Source organism: Bufo bufo, chromosome 4 (assembly GCF_905171765.1).
Source record: "Bufo bufo chromosome 4, aBufBuf1.1, whole genome shotgun sequence".
Classification (NCBI taxonomy): Eukaryota; Metazoa; Chordata; class Amphibia; order Anura; family Bufonidae; genus Bufo; species Bufo bufo.
Window position 1 is genome coordinate 257,599,996 of NC_053392.1, and position 18,769 is coordinate 257,618,764.

General features: G+C 41.3%; 1 protein-coding gene across 1 annotated transcript in view; it reads left to right on the plus strand.

The window, feature by feature from the left end:
• Window positions 1-5,027, plus strand: part of MYOM2 (myomesin 2) — a 446,804-nt gene extending 441,777 nt beyond the window's left edge. The window contains exon 40 of the mRNA XM_040428545.1: window positions 4,746-5,027. Within this exon, the coding sequence (XP_040284479.1) occupies window positions 4,746-4,750 (5 nt within the window). The 3' untranslated portion in view covers window positions 4,751-5,027. The remainder of the gene's footprint in view (window positions 1-4,745) is intronic.
• The last annotated feature ends 13,742 nt before the right edge of the window (window positions 5,028-18,769 follow it).

The following is an 18,769-nucleotide window of genomic DNA, read 5'->3' on the forward strand; positions in this document are numbered from 1 at the left end:
TTGACAGGACCACCCGCGCATTTAGCCGAGGTGCCTGCTCAATGATTTGAACAGGCACATTGTTCCGATCACACCGCTTGCCGCGCGGCGGTGGTCGGAAATACTCAGGGCGTACAGATACACCCTGTGTCCTTAAGCACCAGGACATCAGGGCGTACCTGTACGCCCTGTGTCCTAAAGAGGTTAAGGACCCGCACCATACATGTATGGCGCTGTTAGACGTGACTTAAGGACCAGCGCTGCACATGTACGGTGGGCTAATCGGGCGGGTGCAGGAGCTGCGCCCGCCTGATCGGCGGCAGGGGTTCGGCAGTCACTGATAGCCGGACCCCTGCTGTATGCGCCGGAATCAGTGAAAACACTGATGCCGGCACATTAACACTGGCACTCCCGCAGTCAGCCTGAGCGCAGCACATGCTGGATCCTGCCAGGTGCGGGGTGGAAATCGTGTCCCTGCGTAGCTGTGACGGGGACCTAATGGAAGCGAAGGCAGCCCGATGCCTTCCTTAGGCATCGTGGCTGCCTTCCATGACAGCCCGTAAGATCCAGCCCCCGCAGGGTTTTCTTTTTTTAGAGTTTGTACTCTAGGGGTGCATCAGGGGATCTTCAAATGTGACTTGGTAACTTAAAATTATCCCAATAAAATCTGCCTTCCAAAAAACATATGGCGTTCCTTTCCATCTGTGCCCTGCCATGTGCCCGTACAGCAGTTTACAACCACATATGGGGTGTTTTTGTAAACTACAGAATCAGGGCAATAAATATTAAATCTTGTTTGGCTGTTAACCCTTACTTTGTTAGCGTAAAAAATTTATTAATATGGAAAATCCGCCAAAAAGTGAAATTCAGAAATCTCATCTACATTTTCCTTTAATTCATGTGGAACACCTAAAGGGTTACCGAAATTTGTAAAATCAGTTTTGAATACCTTGAGGGGTGTATTTTCCAAAATAGGGTCACTTTTTTGAATTTCTACTCTAGGGGTGCATCAGGGGGTCTTCAAATGTGACATGGCAACTTAAAATTATCCCAGTGAAATCTGCCTTCCAAAAACTATATGGGTTTCATTTCCTTCTGCGCCCCCTGCCATGTGCCTGTACAAAAGTTTATGCCCCCATATGAGGTGTTTCTGTAAACTACAGAATCAGGGCAATAAATACTGATTTTTGTTTGGCTGTTAACCCTTGCTTTGTTACTGGAAAAAAATGGATTAAAATTGAAAATCTGCCAAAAAAGTGAAATTCTGCAATTTCATCTACATTTTCCTTTCACTCTTGTGGAACACCTAAAAGGTTAAGAAAGTTAGTAAAATCAGTTTTGAATACCTTTAGGTGTATAGTTTCTAAAATGGGGCTATTTATAGGTGGTTTATTTTATATAAGCCTAACAAAGTGACTTCAGACCTGAACTGGTCCTTAAAATGTGGGTTTTGGAAATTTTCAAAAATTTTAAGATTTGCTTTAATACTTCTAAGCCTTCTAACGTCCCAAAAAAAAATGTCATTTACAAAATGATCCAAACATGAAGTAGACATATGGGAAATTTAAAATAATAACTATTTTAGGAGGTATCACTATCTGTTTTAAAAGCAGAGAAATTGAAATTTTGAAAATTGTGAATGTTTCCAAATTTTTGTTACATTTTTTTATAAATAAAAATGAAATATTTTGACTCAAATTTGCCACTGTTATGAAGTACAATATGTGATGAGAAAACAATTTCAGAATATCTTGGATAAGTAAAAGTGTTTTAAAGTTATCATCACATAAAGTGACACAAGTCAGATTTGCAAAAATGGCCTGGTCCTTAAGGTGAAAAATGGCCTGGTCCTTAAGGTGAAAAATGGCAGGGTCCTGAAGGGGTTAATTAAACAACAGATCATTCTTTGATTACAAATTTAGGCTTTAGGCTGGTTTATTCATAGGTAATAGAACAAGTCACCAAGTCATCATTCTATGTTCTTTTGTTTTGTTGTTTTCTTTTATTGTACTTTTGTTTCCTTTGTTTTTATACTGTACAATGTAAAATGAATGTCTAAATAAAATAAACAATAGTATAGAAGAGGAGAGAAAACTATTTTATTATAACATCTAAAATGCTATATACACACTACTAGATAAAATATAGCCACTAAGGACAGGCCTTTTTTATTCTGTCCTGCATAACGGAAACCATACGGATCTGTTATGCATGCTATAGACTTCTATTATGATGGATCAAAACGGAATGCCTCTTAAAAGCTTCTATTTTGCATTCCGTCTGATGAATCCCATTATATTCTGTTTTAACTGTGTGATAACCGAACCTATAATGGAATACCATAATACAAATGCGAACCCCCCCCCCCTTTACATAAGTATTTATGACCTTTTAGTAATTTAGAGATAAGGGTTATTAGATGACCAGCACAAAGTGAAAGTACCATTCACACAGCTACCTTAACTCTTTGTGACAGAACGGCTCAATATTTCTAATAAAGACCAATTGAAAAAATTATTTTTGGCCCAAAATGAGTAAAACTCCATCATAAAAAAAAAATTGGCCCCAAAGGTGTATATAACCTTTAAATAAGAGTTGTAGTAAGAGCTGGAGTGGTGTAAGGGCTGATCTGTACTTTTTTTTCATACCATTTTGGGATATGTATCGCATTTTGATCGCTTTTTATCCAAATTATTTTGGAGGTTTAAGCAACCAAATTTTTTCTTGTACACTGCTCATTGTACAGGATGAATACTTTATATTTTAATAGTGAGAGGCATTTTTATACATGGTGATATCAATAATTATTTTTTATTTTCAAATGGGGAAAGCGAGGGGGGATGATTTGAATGTTATATCTTTTTGTTTTCTTTATCATTTTTAAAACTTGTTCTTAAAGGGAACCTGTCACCAGTTTTATGGTGTCCTAACTAAGGGCAACATAAATAAGTGACTAATTCTCTTAGCAAAATGCTGGGTCACTTTCTTTAATTGACCCAGTCAATCTGCCAACATCTTGTATTGAAAAGCTCCAGCTGATAATGTTGAGTCATGAATATTTATGAGCTCCTGACTCTCCCCGCCTACCTGCTGCTGATTGACAGTTTTTTTCCATATGAATCAGCAGCAGGTGGGCAGGGGAGTGGCTATAGCTGTTAATTAAATAAATGCTGGACTCAATGACATCACGCTGGACTCAAATCAGCTCATTAGCATGCGGCATGTGGCATCTTTGTGTGTATATTATGAGGTAACCATCTGTCACACCAGTAAGTGAATACATCTAAGGTACTTTTTAGTAGTTAATGATTGTATATAATTAGTTACAGTGCTGCCCATAATTATTCATACCCCTGGCAAATTTCGACTTAAAGTTACTTTTATTCAACCATCAAGTAATTTTTTGACGGGAAATGACATAGGTGTCTCCCAAAAGATAATAAGACGATGTACAAGAGGCATTATTGTGGAAAAAACATTTCTCAGCTTTTATTTACATTTGACCAAAAAATATAAGATGTTCCGCACTGTGGAAAATCTCAGAGAACGTGGTCAGAAGCCAAAAGTGACACCTGTGCTGGCCAGGAGGATAGTTAGAGAGGTGAAAAAGAATCCAAGGATCACCACCAAGGCCATCCTGGTGAATCTGGGCTCTGCTGGTGGCAATGTCTCAAGGCAGACAATCCAACGGACGCTGCACACTGCTGGGTTCCACTTCTCCAGATAAGGCACACAAAAGCTCGCTTTGCCTTTGCAAAAGATCATCTGGACAAAGACTTCTGGTCTTCTGTGTTATGGTCAGATGAAACAAAAATTTAATTGTTTGGTCACAATGATGTTTCCTTCATTTGACGTAAAAAAGGAGAAGCCTTCAACCCAAAGAACACCATCCCCACTGTCAAACATGGTGGTGGGAACCTAATTCTTTGGGGGTATTTTTCAGCCAATGGACCAGGGAACCTAATCACAGTAAACGGCACCATGAAAAAAGAGCAATACATGAGGATTCTCAACGACAACATCAGGCAGTCTGCAGAGAATCTTGGCCTTGGACACCAGTGGATATTTCAGCATGACAATTACAGAAAACACATAGCAAAAGTGGTGAAGAAATGGTTAGCAGACGACAACATTAACGTTTTGGAGTGGCCCAGCCAGAGTCCAGACTTGAATCCAATTGAGAGAATCTGTGGAGGGAGCTAAAGATCAGGGTGATGGCAAGAAGACCCTCCAACCTGAAAGATTTAGAGCTCATTGCTAAAGATGAATGGGCAAAAATACCTGTGGAGACATGCAAAAAGCTAGTCTGCAATTATAGGAAGCGTTTGATTGCTGTAATAGCCAATAAAGGCTTTTCTATTGATTATTGAGAAGGGTATGAATAATTTTGGACTGGACACTTTTTGCTCAAATGTAAATAAAAGCTGAGAAATGTTTTTCCCACAATAATGCCTCTTGTACATTGTCCTATTATCTTTTGGGAGACACCTATGTAATTTCCCATCAAAAAATTACTTGCTGGTTGAATAAAAGTAACTTTAAGTCAAAATTTGCCAGGGGGTATGAATAATTATGGGCAGCACTGTAGATTATAATCAAATATCCACATGGCAGGTTCCCTTTAAATTTAGTTTTAGACAGCAGACCCCTGGCAGCTATAGAGTGGGCTTTATCTTTAAAGACCCAACATTCATTGTCCATGTACAGTAAATGTCGGAAAGGGTTTATATATATATTTTTTTAACCTTTCATTCTTTATTTTTCAGGTTAAGCTGTATTTAAACAAGCATGGGAAGAATAATGGATATATTTTGGCCTAACCGCGATGGAGACAATTTATAATCATTTGTAAAGAGAAAATCATCAAACTGGAGATTACATTTACTGTAAGAATATACAGAAGTAAAATTCATTTTTGGAGCCCATTGTACAGTCACATACAAATATTAGGGTACTTTCACACTAGCCTTTTTCTTTTCCGGCATAGAGTTCTGTCCTAGGGGCTCTATACCGGAAAAGAACTGATCAGTTTTAACCCCATGCATTCTGAATGGAGAGTAATCCGTTCAGGATGCATCAGGATGTCTTCAGTTCAGTCTTTTTGACTGATCAGGACAGAGATAAAACTGCAGCATGCGCAGACCGAAAAAAAGGTGAAAAAAATAAATGCTGGATCTGTTTTTCCAGATGACACCGGAAAGACGGATCCGGCATTTCAATGCATTTGTAAGACGGATCAGGATCCTGATCAGTCTTACAAATGTCATCAATTGGCATAAGTTTTGACGGATCCGGCAGGCAGTTCCGGCGACGGAACTGCTTGCCGGATCACTCTGCCGCAAGTGTGAAAGTACCCTTACCTGACCTCTGTTAATAAATTCCTGGCTGCAATATTCTCCATACCCTTCTATGAAACATGGCTGAATTTGCATGCAGCCACATTTCCATTGAAGTATGTGGAAAATGCAACAGGTGGGAATTAGTAGACTCCTGTTCACCCAATATGTGTGAATCCCACAGGTGGCATTAATAGCATACTATACAAGGGTGAGATCACATGTTGCATCTACAGCGCGCCTGAAAACTGTTCCAACATGCAGTTTTACCAGAGCATTTTTCAAAATGATAGTTAATGGCTGAGCTGTTTTGCAAGTATACAGTAGATTTAGAAAAAAAGGTTTTCCTAAAACTGGAAACCCCTTTTCATATGGGTAGGAAAGGTGTAAGGATCAAGAAAAAAACTGATCTGAACCAGAAATGTGATGTGCCATATACATTCATTCAACTGAAGAGATATCTTTGCAAATAGAAAAAACTTTATTCCATCCTTAAAGTATACATATATTAATAGTGGCCTAAACATAAACATAAAGAATATAGACGTAAGTCATACAGGACTATACTGAATACAGCGAGGTGTATCAATGCGTAAAATGACAGACATATAGAAAAATTTAATTGCATCGTTGATGCATTGATATTGTCAAAAGTCATTCACAATGTGGCAGAGGAAAAAATTACAAAATGGAAAAAAATTGAATAAATAAAGAAATGTTAAATTAACCCAAGGAGAGGGATAGAGAGTCCACCGAGAATTTTTCAACTGATAGGGAAAATAGGAGGTAAGTTCCATATTGATAGCACTACAGAGTGTATTTTATACAATAAGCACATCTATATAAATAGAATGTTGTCATAACTCTACCACTATTTCTATAATATCCATACCTAAAGCATTGACAATAACCATACTGTAGATTATATTTAATATTTACATATGTTTTGTGTAGTGCTATAGAAAAGACACAATACTCAAGTTAAATAATGGTCAAAAGAGACAAGTAAAAAGAAGCCTGAATTTACACCAGGACAAATTAACACAGCAATTATATTTTATAAGAGACACAGCATGTTATCAAAAGTACCAACCGTTAATGTAGGAGAAATGCAGCATGTAGGATAGCGTTCTAAGGACACAAGTGCTCATGTCCGCACTTAAACCCGGTGCTAGGTTTCGCCCTATCAATTAGCACCACATCAAAAACTCACCTCCAAGAAAGCAGTGTCACGCTCTTGTGTGGGAGGGAAACCCCCACACCGAACATAAGAGGGTAAAGGAAAAGGAAATAAGGCCTGAAAACTAGAGAAGGACGATTGACACCTAGTGAAAACCCTAATGAAAGCCCTGACTTTATACCAGTATGAACAGAGCCCAGAGGTAGGTGAGTCCATACACAGGAATACCTAAAGTCTTATCTAACCCTAAAGGACCCTAGTACTAATGACAGGAAAGATACATCCTGTTCCTCCAAAAGGAAGGATGAACAGGAGTCTCCCTAAGGCCTAATACAAAACAACAAAGAAATGCAACACACAGAAAAGCCAAAATACAAAGGGAAAGGTAACACTTAACTTCCAAGAAGCTATGGCAGCACCAGGAACTCAGCCGAGATCCAAACACCAGCTATCCACAGGTCCAACTGAAGCTATAAACAGCACAGTATTGTGGGAGAGACAACTATTAATAGGGAAAGTTAAATGACCACAATAGCAACACCTGGAGGTGAAGGGTGTGGCCAGTATCAGAAACAACACAGACTCCTATTGATCCACAAGGTAAACATGTCAAATCAAACCACGTGTTGCCAGTCTCAAAGATCTCCTGCCACTCACTGTCGTGGGGACGTCCGCATATCTAGGTACGTCCATGACAAGCAGATCCTGAAAGTCTGTATATGGAAGGGAAGTTAAAAATTTTAATTACTTAATAGGTGAAGGGAAACACACTATTTTACAGTAGTAGCCACTGCCTGGTCTTTAATTTAGATTCTTTCAGTCCTAGGGGGCCCTCTCGGTAGCCTGCTGTAGGGCTGGAAGAAGATGTTTCACCACCCTATCCCCCTCCAAAACAACCTCTACCAGTCCCCCCATCCCACCAGGAATCAATCTAAAATAGCATTATTTCCTAATAAAGAGGTTACAACAAATTTAAAAGAAGGAGTCAGGGGCAGAGCTAGTCACTAACAGGTGACGACTTCATGGATTTCAGTTGTTCACTTTCAGTTTCTGCTTCATTTGGTCCCGACCATCACGAGCAGACATCTCTGGTCTCTGCCACACAAGAGTAAGAAGACACCAGCATTACTATTGCACATGGTAGGCTGTTACAAATTCTGAAAATCAGCCCCCAGATTTATACAGGCCACTGTCTTCCTGCTGCTCCTCCCAATAATGTGCCAGCGGTGCACCCCCATGACATGACAGTGCCATACAGATAGAACCCCCATATTAATAGTGATCCCAGACTGCTCACATTAGTAATAGTGACCCCAACAATGATAATACTCCCCAAGAATGTTCTGTTAGTAGCAATGCCTACATAATGTTCCCAATAATAAAAATGCCCCTACAGTACCGCTAGTAGCATTAATATAACCATAGTGCACCCTAGTGCCAGTACATAATGCTGCCCTCTCTAGTGCCAGTATATAATGCACCCCCCTTAGTGCCAGTATATAATGCCCCCCTATTGTCAGTATACAATGCCCCCCTTAGTGCCAGTATATAATGCTGTCTTCCCTAGTACCACAATATAATGCTGCCCCCAACAGTGCCAGTATATAATGCCCCCCTAGTGCCAGTATACAATGTTTTCCCCCCTAGTGTCAGTATACAATGCTCCCTCCTTAAGTGTCAATATATAATGCTCCCTCTCCCCAGTGCCAGTATATAATACTCCCCCCCAAAAGCCAATAGATAACGCTGTTCCCTGCCTAGTGCTTGTATATAATGCTGACCCCCCAGTGCCAGTATTTAATGCTCTTCCCTCAATGCCAGTATTTAATGCTCTCCCCCAATGCCAGTATTTCATAATCTCCTACCTAGTGCCAGTATATACTGCTCCCTTCCCTTCCATGGTGTCCCTAGTAGGCTACTGATTAGTTAAAAAACAAAACAAAAAAAAAACACTTACCTCACTCCCATTCCCCTGATGCCATCTTCAATGCAGGCCACAGACTTCTGCCAATCTGTAGCCTGTCTGCTGCATCCTGGCGCAGGTGGTCCACATGACATCCCTACTCCTGCGTCAGTTCTCAGTGACGTGATGATGTGAGACCCAGCGCAGCAGGTCACAGTGACGTCATTGTGATCTCTTGCACTGCTGCTCTTCCTCATAGGCTTCAGACTGCTAGTCTTGATGTCTGGCTCTTGCCTTGGATTAGGGACCTACTTAGCTCTGTGAGCTAGGAAAATCTGATCATACAGTTGCAGGCCTAAGGCCTCATGCACACGGCCGTTGGTTTGGTCCTCATCCGAGCCGCAGTTTTGGCTGCTCGGATGCGGACCCATTCACTTCAATGGGGCCGCAAAAGATGCGGACAGCACTCCGCGTGCTGTCTGCATCTGTTGCTCTGTTTCATGGCCTCGCTAAAAAAATATAACATGTCCTATTCTTGTCCGCGCTTTGTGGACAAGAATAGGCATTTATATTGAAGGCTGTCCATGCCATTACAGAAATTGCACATTGAAACGCGCATTGGACGCCACCCGTGTTTTGCGGATACGCGATTTGCGGACCGCAAAACACACCACGGTCGTGTGCATGAGGCCTAAGGCAGAAGCAAAAATCTACAAAATAATTATTGATGATTGCCCAGTGATGTCAAAAAGACAGGGCCCATGGAGGCAGGATGCTAACTGACCTCCCAATGCACCTAGATATAATCTAAGCTAGTTTATGCATCTATTCAATATAAAACTGGTAGCTTGCCAAATAAACTACCCAGTTTATTATATGGATGCATATGATAGTTGAGATACAGTATGCTGCCTATCTGTGTGCACTGCAGCAAGTACATGGGGACAGGTGGGGATCTACAGACCTACCCCTGGCTCAGAGTGCCACTGGGAAAATATACTTATTAATCTTGGATTTGGCTGTATTATATGTCTGCATAGTACCTGTTTTACAGCAACACAGTAGTATAGTATGTGTGTACTGCATCTGATATGACACTACATTATCGGTATCATGGTACACATGGTCACTTTTATATTTGCAATTTATTTCACAGTTAGCTAACATTAAAAAGATTTTAACCACTTATTTTTTATGATAGATATTCTACTGTACAACTAGGTTGAATATTCACTTTCATATAGTTTAAATGGTTTTTAACAGTAATTAAGATTTTTTAAGCACGTGCCTGCAGTCTGCCCCTTAAAACAGAGGATTCATACTTAATCGCTCCACGCTGCTTCGGTCCTCCGTGCTGTGTCCATCTCTTGGTCCCTGCACTGTTCTCTTCCAGCTATACATGAACATGGTCACATGCACTGCTCCAGTCGGTAAATATGAATCTTCTGTTTTAGGGGGCAGGCTGCAGGAATTGCTTAAAAAACATTATAACATTTAAAATGTTTTATGTAATTTATACGCCTTGTGTTAGTTTTTGCATGAATTTATGGAATGCAATAAAATTTGTTTTCCAAATTTGAATTTGGTAATCCTTTATTACTAATGCTTTGCTTTTACCAGAGGCAGACATATTGTTCTGTATGTGCAGACTGTGTAGCTGAAAAGGGTTCTGTAAAGCCAACAAAAAGGGGAGGGTGGACACACAAGATAGACATGGAGTGTCAGACTAGTAGACTAAAAAACACTCACATACTGTCACGGTGGGGAGTAGGGGAAACCCCCCACCATATAATGGGAACTGTTACTAAGCCCAAAAACAGGGATAGGGAAAGGGGAAAAAAAAAAAGTGGCAGAATCAGTGTCAGCGCAATCGAGTCTACCCAGAACTGCTGCCAGCCCCTGGAGCCACACACAGGAACCAGGGCGCCAGCCACCAAACAGCCAGGAGAGACCGCACTGATCACTGCGTCCACATAGATGTCTACAGAACCTGTTCTATTAAATGCTTATACAAGTAGAGCCCCCCGACAGAGTAGAGAGGGTGTCAGCAGTAAATATGTTTTGACGTCACAGATTATTTTGCCCTTCCTCTGCTCCGTCAGAACGATAACCCACAACAAAACTAAACCTGTCTGTGGAGCATCCGCCTTCATTCAGTCAGTATTTGGTCAGTAATCCATCAGTATTGCTAATGCCCAAAAAAAAACAGGAGTGGATCCAAAACAGAGATGACCGAGTTATCCATTTAAGAACCGCTGGGTTGCTGGTCAAGATACAACCGCTAGATGACACCAGGAGCTCAGGCCTCTCACTGCGACTCCTGCTGCCACCCCCCCCCCCTTACTCTGCTGCGACCTGTGCCAGAAACATTTAGGCCTCTGCTACTCCCCTGTGCAGGACCTGGCACTTCTCTGTCTGACATACTGTTAGATCAGATAAATAAATAAAAAGGAAATTAAATCACCCCAAAAAAGTGTGTAATTTTCTCACTTCACCACACAACTGCTAATAAGCTCTTTTTTCCCCCACTAATACACGTCAAAAAGTGGTGTAATTTTCTCACTTCACCACATAAAGGCAAATACTTTTAGAACATACAACTTCACCGCTGAACGGCAAATATATTTTTCTTTTGCCACTAATACACGACAAAAAGGGCTTTAGAATATGCATCTGCACTGCTGAACGGCAAATATATATTTCTTTTACCACTAATACACGACAAAAAGGGCTTTAGAACATATAACTGAACCTCTGAACGGCAAATAGGCCCTTATTTTTTTCCACTTATACACGCCACAGAAGGCTTTAGAACATATAACTGCACCGCTGAACGGCAAATATATTTTTATTTTGCCACTATTACACGACAAAAAGGGCTTTAGAACATATAACTGCACGGGTGAATGGCAAATATATTTTTCTTTTTCCACTTATACACTACACAAAAGGCTTTAGAACATATAACCGCACCGCTAAACGGCAGATATATTTTAATTTTGCCACTAATACACGACAAAAAGGGCTTTAAAACATATAACTGCACCGCTGAATGGCAAATATATTTTGCTGTAAGTGCTGTAATTTGAGCACATCAGCACACAAAGGCTAATAAGCCCTTTTTTCCCACTAATACAAGCTAAAAAATGCTTTAGAACCTATAACTGCACCGCACAAGGGCAAATAAGACATATACATATTTCCTTGTAATAAACCCTGTTAATGCCTGTATCAAACAGCACTTGCACCCTAATAAGAACAGTTTGCTGGAATTACAGAGCTGTATAATGGCAATTTGGATCCCCAGTCAGTGCAGCAAGGTATAATAGGATTACCCAGGCTGTAAACTCCCCTACTGAACCCTGTTCAACATAAATGCTGTGGAATGATTCCACTCTATCCTTTACCTACACCTTGAATAATCTTTCCCTGCACATCTTTTTTGTTAGCACAATGAAGTTTTTTCTAGCACTGTCCCTAGCGCCTGTTGACGTGTCTTCTTGCACTAAGTACACTGGAAAATGGCAGAATCCAAGATGGCTGAGGCTATTTATTAGTGTTGAGCATGAATATATAAATAGCGAATGTTTTATCACGAATATCGCCAATTTGATCATTCGCGAATATTTAGAATATGGTGCTATATATTTATTATATTGAATATTCAGCATTTTGTTCCATCTGAACACATGATTCCTCTCTGCTTCTTGCTTGTGGGCAAATGAGAAGGAAGCAGTGTCAAGTTCACAACAATACTTGCAGTGCACCAATCAGTAATCTGTAGTCAGACCTGCTAAAATGTGAGTAAATGTGATTAACCAGTAACCTACTCCGTTGCATGTGATGCTTGCATTCCACAAGGCGGAAAAATAATGCATAAAGCAGTGCCTGTGCAGCAAGCCCCTGTGAGAGCCATTGTAGAGGATGGGAGTGGTAGTGACCCTGATATTGTGTAGTTGTGACACAGTGTCCAATGTCAGGCTGGCGCTCCCTGGGATCCGTTGCAGTAAAAGTTGTAGCACTGCAGAAAGAGACCAGAATTGAACGTAACAAGTAATGAATGCAAAGTCCTTTTACTAAGTGCAATGTAGAACTTGAGAATACAAACAATAGTAGCAGACTTTAGTGCAATTCTCTTCTGGCACCAGCTGAGGAGGTATGGTGGCAGGTTGGTTAGTGATTATTCAGCACTCAGTTGATACTTGCCTAGTGGTTGTGGTTTGTTGAAAATGATGTTTTCCGCCCATTTTCCCTCATTTCCCCTAATTTCACAGCAGTGTCTGGATGTAACAGTTTACTCTGCTGTCTTGATCCTTACTTCAACACTGGGGAGTGGTTGCTCTTCGAGCAGCTTTCTCACTCCCTCTGATAGGAGAGGGGCTACACACATCCCCTCTCCTCCTTACTCTCCTCTAGACTGACTCTCTCTAGCTCAGCCCCTCAGGAAGTCGACCTAGCCTTTCTCTACCAAAAAGAGGGAAGAATGGAAAGGTAAGTTCCATTCTTGTTATCTAACATAGCCAACCATACTCTATCTGCTGGTAAATCAGGCTCATGACATGTCATTATATTCACATTATATTAGAGATATGCAAAATACCGTAACCTAGTGCAAAATAGTAATACCCGCACTCTGGGGTATTACACCTATGCCCAACATGCAGATGACAGAAGATGATGTATTACACCAAAAGAACGATAATTACAAAATACTCTACATCATGCTTATGCACCCAACAAATTGCAGACCATGTGCAGAATAAACATTTCTTCTTTTTAATCATTTTACAAACCCCTTCTACCCTTTAAGCTCTTGAACGCAATGACAGCAATAGCAAAGTATGCCAGAGTGATGCTTTTTCTCTGGGTAATGTCTCTGTGCCTGAGATCTCTGGCTAACAAGTACAGTCTGGCAACCAAGGTTTTAGTGTCCTCTATTTTGAGGTTCATAGGATATCTTACATGTTATTCGCTTTGCAGCAGCAGGGTCTGGAACTCATCAAGCTGGGTTACCTTTCTGACTCTCCCGCTGTGGCCATGCAGATCCTCCTTCAGAACTTCCTCTATTTAATCTCATGGAGCTCATGGTGATATAGAAAGCTCCAGGGCTTAAATCTGGGGGAGAAGAGCACATCATGCACGCTCCTTACCTCCACCCTTCTCACAATTGCTTTAACTGGAATCTTCCAGAACCAGGGTAGGGGTCAGCCCCCACCCTAAGCTCCAGAGAGTGCTGGGCCAGGATAGTTGACTATGGCTATGCCTAGCTTATGCAAATGCACTGAGTATATAGTGCATCACATTAACATTACAAACAGTAAATACAGATTGCATATACCCCCTGTCCTGTTGCATTGCAGATACACACTGTGCCGTTGCATGTGTTATCCTTTTTCACATTAGAAAGCATCCACAAATTGGCCCTGATAGGGGGGAGATGTTGTTTAAACACCCACAGTGTTATCAGACAAAAAGAGGCTATTTGGGACCAAGCATCCAAAAACTATGCCTTAACGTGGATAGATTCCTGCTCTGGTTTAGACACACGCATACACGTCAATTAAACAGTGGCTTGTTCTTCACAAGCATCCAAAAGTCATGTGTTAATGGGGCTGAATGCCTGCCCATATTTATACACACATCAGTATTTATTGTCAGAAGAAATAGTGGCTTGTTCTGAATGAGCCTGGAAATATTTGTCCCTTTTAATTTGGAGCAGCAGCATAACAGTGTGTATGCAAAAAAGGGTAGGGTAATAATGGAATGTTGACACAATAGTAGTGGCAACAGTAGCAGTACAGCAGTTAATGTGTGTGCAGCTGTTTAAGGGTAGTAGCAGTAGTAGTAGTAGTAGTAGTAGTAGTAGTGATGGCTGTTTAGCGGTAACAGTAGTGGCAGTAGGGGTAATAGAAGTGGAAGTAGGGAGATTTGCAGCAGGAAGTAGAAGCTGCAGCAGTGGTAGTTGCAGCCATATGGTATGGAACATTGTGGTAGACAGGAAGACAGCAAAAAGGCATGATGGCGGCAGCAGCATTAGCCACACGGTATTGAACATAGTGTTAGACATGCAGACAGTGGCATGATGGCAGCAGCATCTATACAGTACAGATCATGTGTGTAGGCAGGCAGGCAGCATCAGTGTCAAGATGGAGTACTACCAGCAAGGGCAGATCTATTCATTGACCTCAGCCTGAGGTGTGTGAAAGTCCTCATGGATGCATGCCTAATTCATTTGGACAAAAGTGATATTTTGTACACTGGAGAACAACTTTGTGCATTTGGTTGTCACAATCCCCCTTGCTATGCAGAAAGCTCTCTCTGAGATTACACTGGAATTTGGACAAAACAGTAGAGACACTGGGCCAGTTTTGGCCAAAGTTTAAAACCACCTGCCCAGAAGACCATGGGGTCAGGGAAAAAAGTATGCGCGCAACCGTGAAAGAACAGAGTCCTGGTAGTACTGAGCCTGGGTGTTGAAGTGGCATGGTACGGTATGGAAAAATGTCTCCATTATATTGATGATACTGAACTGGCTGCTGCGATTTTTGCTACTTGTGGTAGAAAAGACGACAGTAGGTAGGTGACTCTGCAGGGAGAGGGGGCCACCTAGTAATCATCCGATTGCTTTATGTGATTATACGTTGATACATGATATGCCGCACTGAGATGTACGGTCATGATGGCCAGTGTCGTCATAATCATCAGCCTTATCTTCCTACTCAAGTGAATCCACCTCCTCCTGCTCCTCCTCCAGTGTCAACTCCTCTTCCTCCACTTCTTCATCCATAGGACTTTTTCTGTGTAGTTCCCCAACAGTAACATGACGGCCAGGAAGAGGAGCAAGCTGTTTTTCCTCCGTTGCATCCGTGTGCGCATCTGCACTAAGATAGATATCAGGGGGATGACATTGTTGATGCCACTGTTGTCCCTACTAATAAATCAGGTTGCCTGTTTGAAGGCCAGGAGAGCGCGAAATGTATGTCTGATAAGCTGCCAATGCTTGACCTCAAAAAAACACATCCTCCCTGCTGAAGCGGTTTGGTGCATACCAAAATTATTCACCACTTTAGACTGCTCGTACATATGCTCTATCATATGCCAGGTGAAATCAAGTGGTTTAATGGCCAACTATTCTGTCATTGCTTCTATCCAAGAGTCCTTTCCCTGCCACAAAAGAATGGCTGAAATGCAAGGACAGTCTTCTGGACATGGCCAGCACCCTCTATAAGACACTGTGCTTTTTCAAAAAGCAGCACACCACCAAACTTATCAAGTGTGCCATGCAGGGAGCATGTGTTATTTCCCCCAAATGCAGTGTAGCCACAATGTTCCTGCCATTATCGATGACCACCTTGCCCAGTTGTTGGGAAGACAGCCAGTGGCTGCTTGATGCACTTTAGCAAGCAATCGGCTCTGTGGCTACTTTCGCCCAAGCAGATCAGCTTGAACAGCATTACAATGCTTCACTTTACACACATAATAGGACGGAAGGGGATTAGAAGTGACACTTTGCCCTTCTGCTGTTGGGGACAAAAGGATGTCCATCATGGAGGACATAGAGAAGGGGGATAAGCGCCTGGTGTGGGAACCAGACTGACACAAATGTGGAGGTGTCAATAAGACTTGGCCCTGTTGATGCAGTGGCACCTCGCTGTGAAGAGCATTGATCCAGTGGGCCATGAGAGACCTGTACTGCCCTAGCCCATAACAGATACTCTAGTGGTCCATTGTGGCATGCATCTTGCATTTGCAATTGCAAGAAACGGTCCATTGCCTGTGGATGTGGCCTGGCTGCCGCAAAGGAGACGTAGAGAAGGAGGACACTCTTATTGAGCTAGCTGCTGCCACTTCTATTTTCCCAAAGTACTTGGTGATGCTGCTTGTGTTGCAAAAGAGCCGTGGTACCTATGTTTGTGTTTAAACACCCATGGCTTAGTCTAAAATGCAACGCAATCTGAATGCACCATACTATAGAGCAAGAGAAGCCAAGCAGAATCATATATACAGCAGTTTTGTGGGAATAGATTCAGTAAAACCTGAATTTTTTACATTTATATGTTTGCTTTTTCTAGCAACTACAGTGCCTTGCAAATGTATTAACCCCCCATGACTTTTTTCATATTTTGGTATCTCACAACCTGGAATTAACACGGATTGTTTGAGGATTTGCCCACAACTTAGAAGATGTTTGTTTATTTTTTATTGTTAAGCATACAACAAATAGGACAAAATAACAGAAAAAGTCAATGTGCATAACTATTCACCCACCTAAAGTCAATATTTTGTAGAGCCCCTTTTTGCGGCAATCACAGCTCCAAGTCGCTTTGGATAAGTTTCTATGAGCTTGCCACATCGTACCACTGGGATTTTTGCCCATTCCTCCTTGCAAAACTGCTCCAGCTCCTTCAAGTTGGATGTTTGCGCTTGTGAACAGCAATCTTTAAGTCTGACCACAGATTTTCAATTGGATTGAGATCTGGGCTTTGACTAGGTCATTCCAACACATTTATATGTTTCCCCTTAATACAGTCAAGTGTTGCTTTAGCAGTGTGTTTAATAATCACCAATATATGACTCACAAAAGTGAGTACTCGTGCCAAGCCTGCACGTAAGATGAAACACCAAAGAAAAAAGGCCAGCACAGAAATGAATATATAATTAATCTTTATTATGGTCTCAAACCGGGACCGGAGGTAAAAATACAGATAAAATACAATACTATGATGGATGGGAGACACACAGGAAGAAAAAGACCAACACCACTGGTAATGAGCATATAAATAAAATATATATATGTCAATAAGATATCAAAGCAAATGGAATCATATAAATATACATAGTGTATAGATGAATAAAAAAAGCCAGATATCCAAAAAACAGTACAGGGATAGATAAAGTGCAAAGTGCCAAAATGCAAGTACATGGATCAGATTAGTGAAACATCCGTATAAAGACTAATGACATATAATACCTGAGTGGTGAACTGGATAGCCCCAACGCACGTTTCGCGTTAGCTTCTTCAGGGGACAAGCTAACGCGAAACGTGCGTTGGGGCTATCCAGTTCACCACTCAGGTATTATATGTCATTAGTCTTTATACGGATGTTTCACTAATCTGATCCATGTACTTGCATTTTGGCACTTTGCACTTTATCTATCCCTGTACTGTTTTTTGGATTTTTCATCCGTTTGTATTATCCATGACTTTGCCTGTTTTTTAGATATCTGGCTTTTTTTATTCATCTATACACTATGTATATTTATATGATTCCATTTGCTTTGATATCTTATTGACATATATATATTTTATTTATATGCTCATTACCAGTGGTGTTGGTCTTTTTCTTCCTGTGTGTCTCCCATCCATCATAGTATTGTATTTTATCTGTATTTTTACCTCCGGTCCCGGTTTGAGACCATAATAAAGATTAATTATATATTCATTTCTGTGCTGGCCTTTTTTCTTTGGTGTTTTAGCAGTGTGTTTGTGGTCATTGTCCTGCTGGAAGGTGAACCTCCGTCCTAGCCTCAAATCACGCACAGAGTGGTACAGGTTTTACTCAAGAATATCCATGTATTTAGCACCATCCATCTTTCTCTCAACTCTGACCAGTTTCCCAGTACCGGCTGCTGAAAAACATCCCCACAGCATGATGCTGCCACCACCATGTCTCACTGTGGGGATGGTGTTCTTTCGGTGATGTGATGTGTTGGGTTTGCGCCAGACAGAGCGTTTTCTTTGATGGCCCAAAAGTTAAATTTTAGTCTCATCAGGCCAGAGTACCTTCCTCCATACATTTTGGGAGTCTCCCACTTGCCTTTCTGCAAACTCACAACGTGCCTTTTTGTCTTTTGCTGAAAGCAATAGCTTTCTTCTGGCCACTCTGCCATAAAGCCCAACTCTATGGAGCGTACGGCTTATTGTTGTCCTATGTACAGATACTCCAGTATCTGCTGTGGAACTCTGCAGCTCCTCCAGGGTTACCTTAGGTCTCTGTGCTGCCTCTCTGATTAATGCCATTCTTGCCCGCTCCCTGAGTTTTGGTGGGCAGCCGTCTCTTGGAAGGTTTGCTGTTGTCCCATGTTCCTTCTATTTGGTTATGATAGATTTGATGGTGCTCCTGGGGATCATCAAAGATTTGGATATTTTTTTATAACCTAACCCTGACTTGTACTTCTCAACAACATTGTCCCTTACTTGTTTGGAGAGTTCCTTGGTCTTCATGGCAGTGTTTGGTTAGTGATGTCTCTTGCTTAGGTGTTGCAGCCTCTGGGGCCTTTCAAAAAAGGTGTGCATATGTAATGACAGGTCATGTGACACTTAGATTGCACACAGGTGACATCATTTCACTAATTATGTGACTTCTCAAG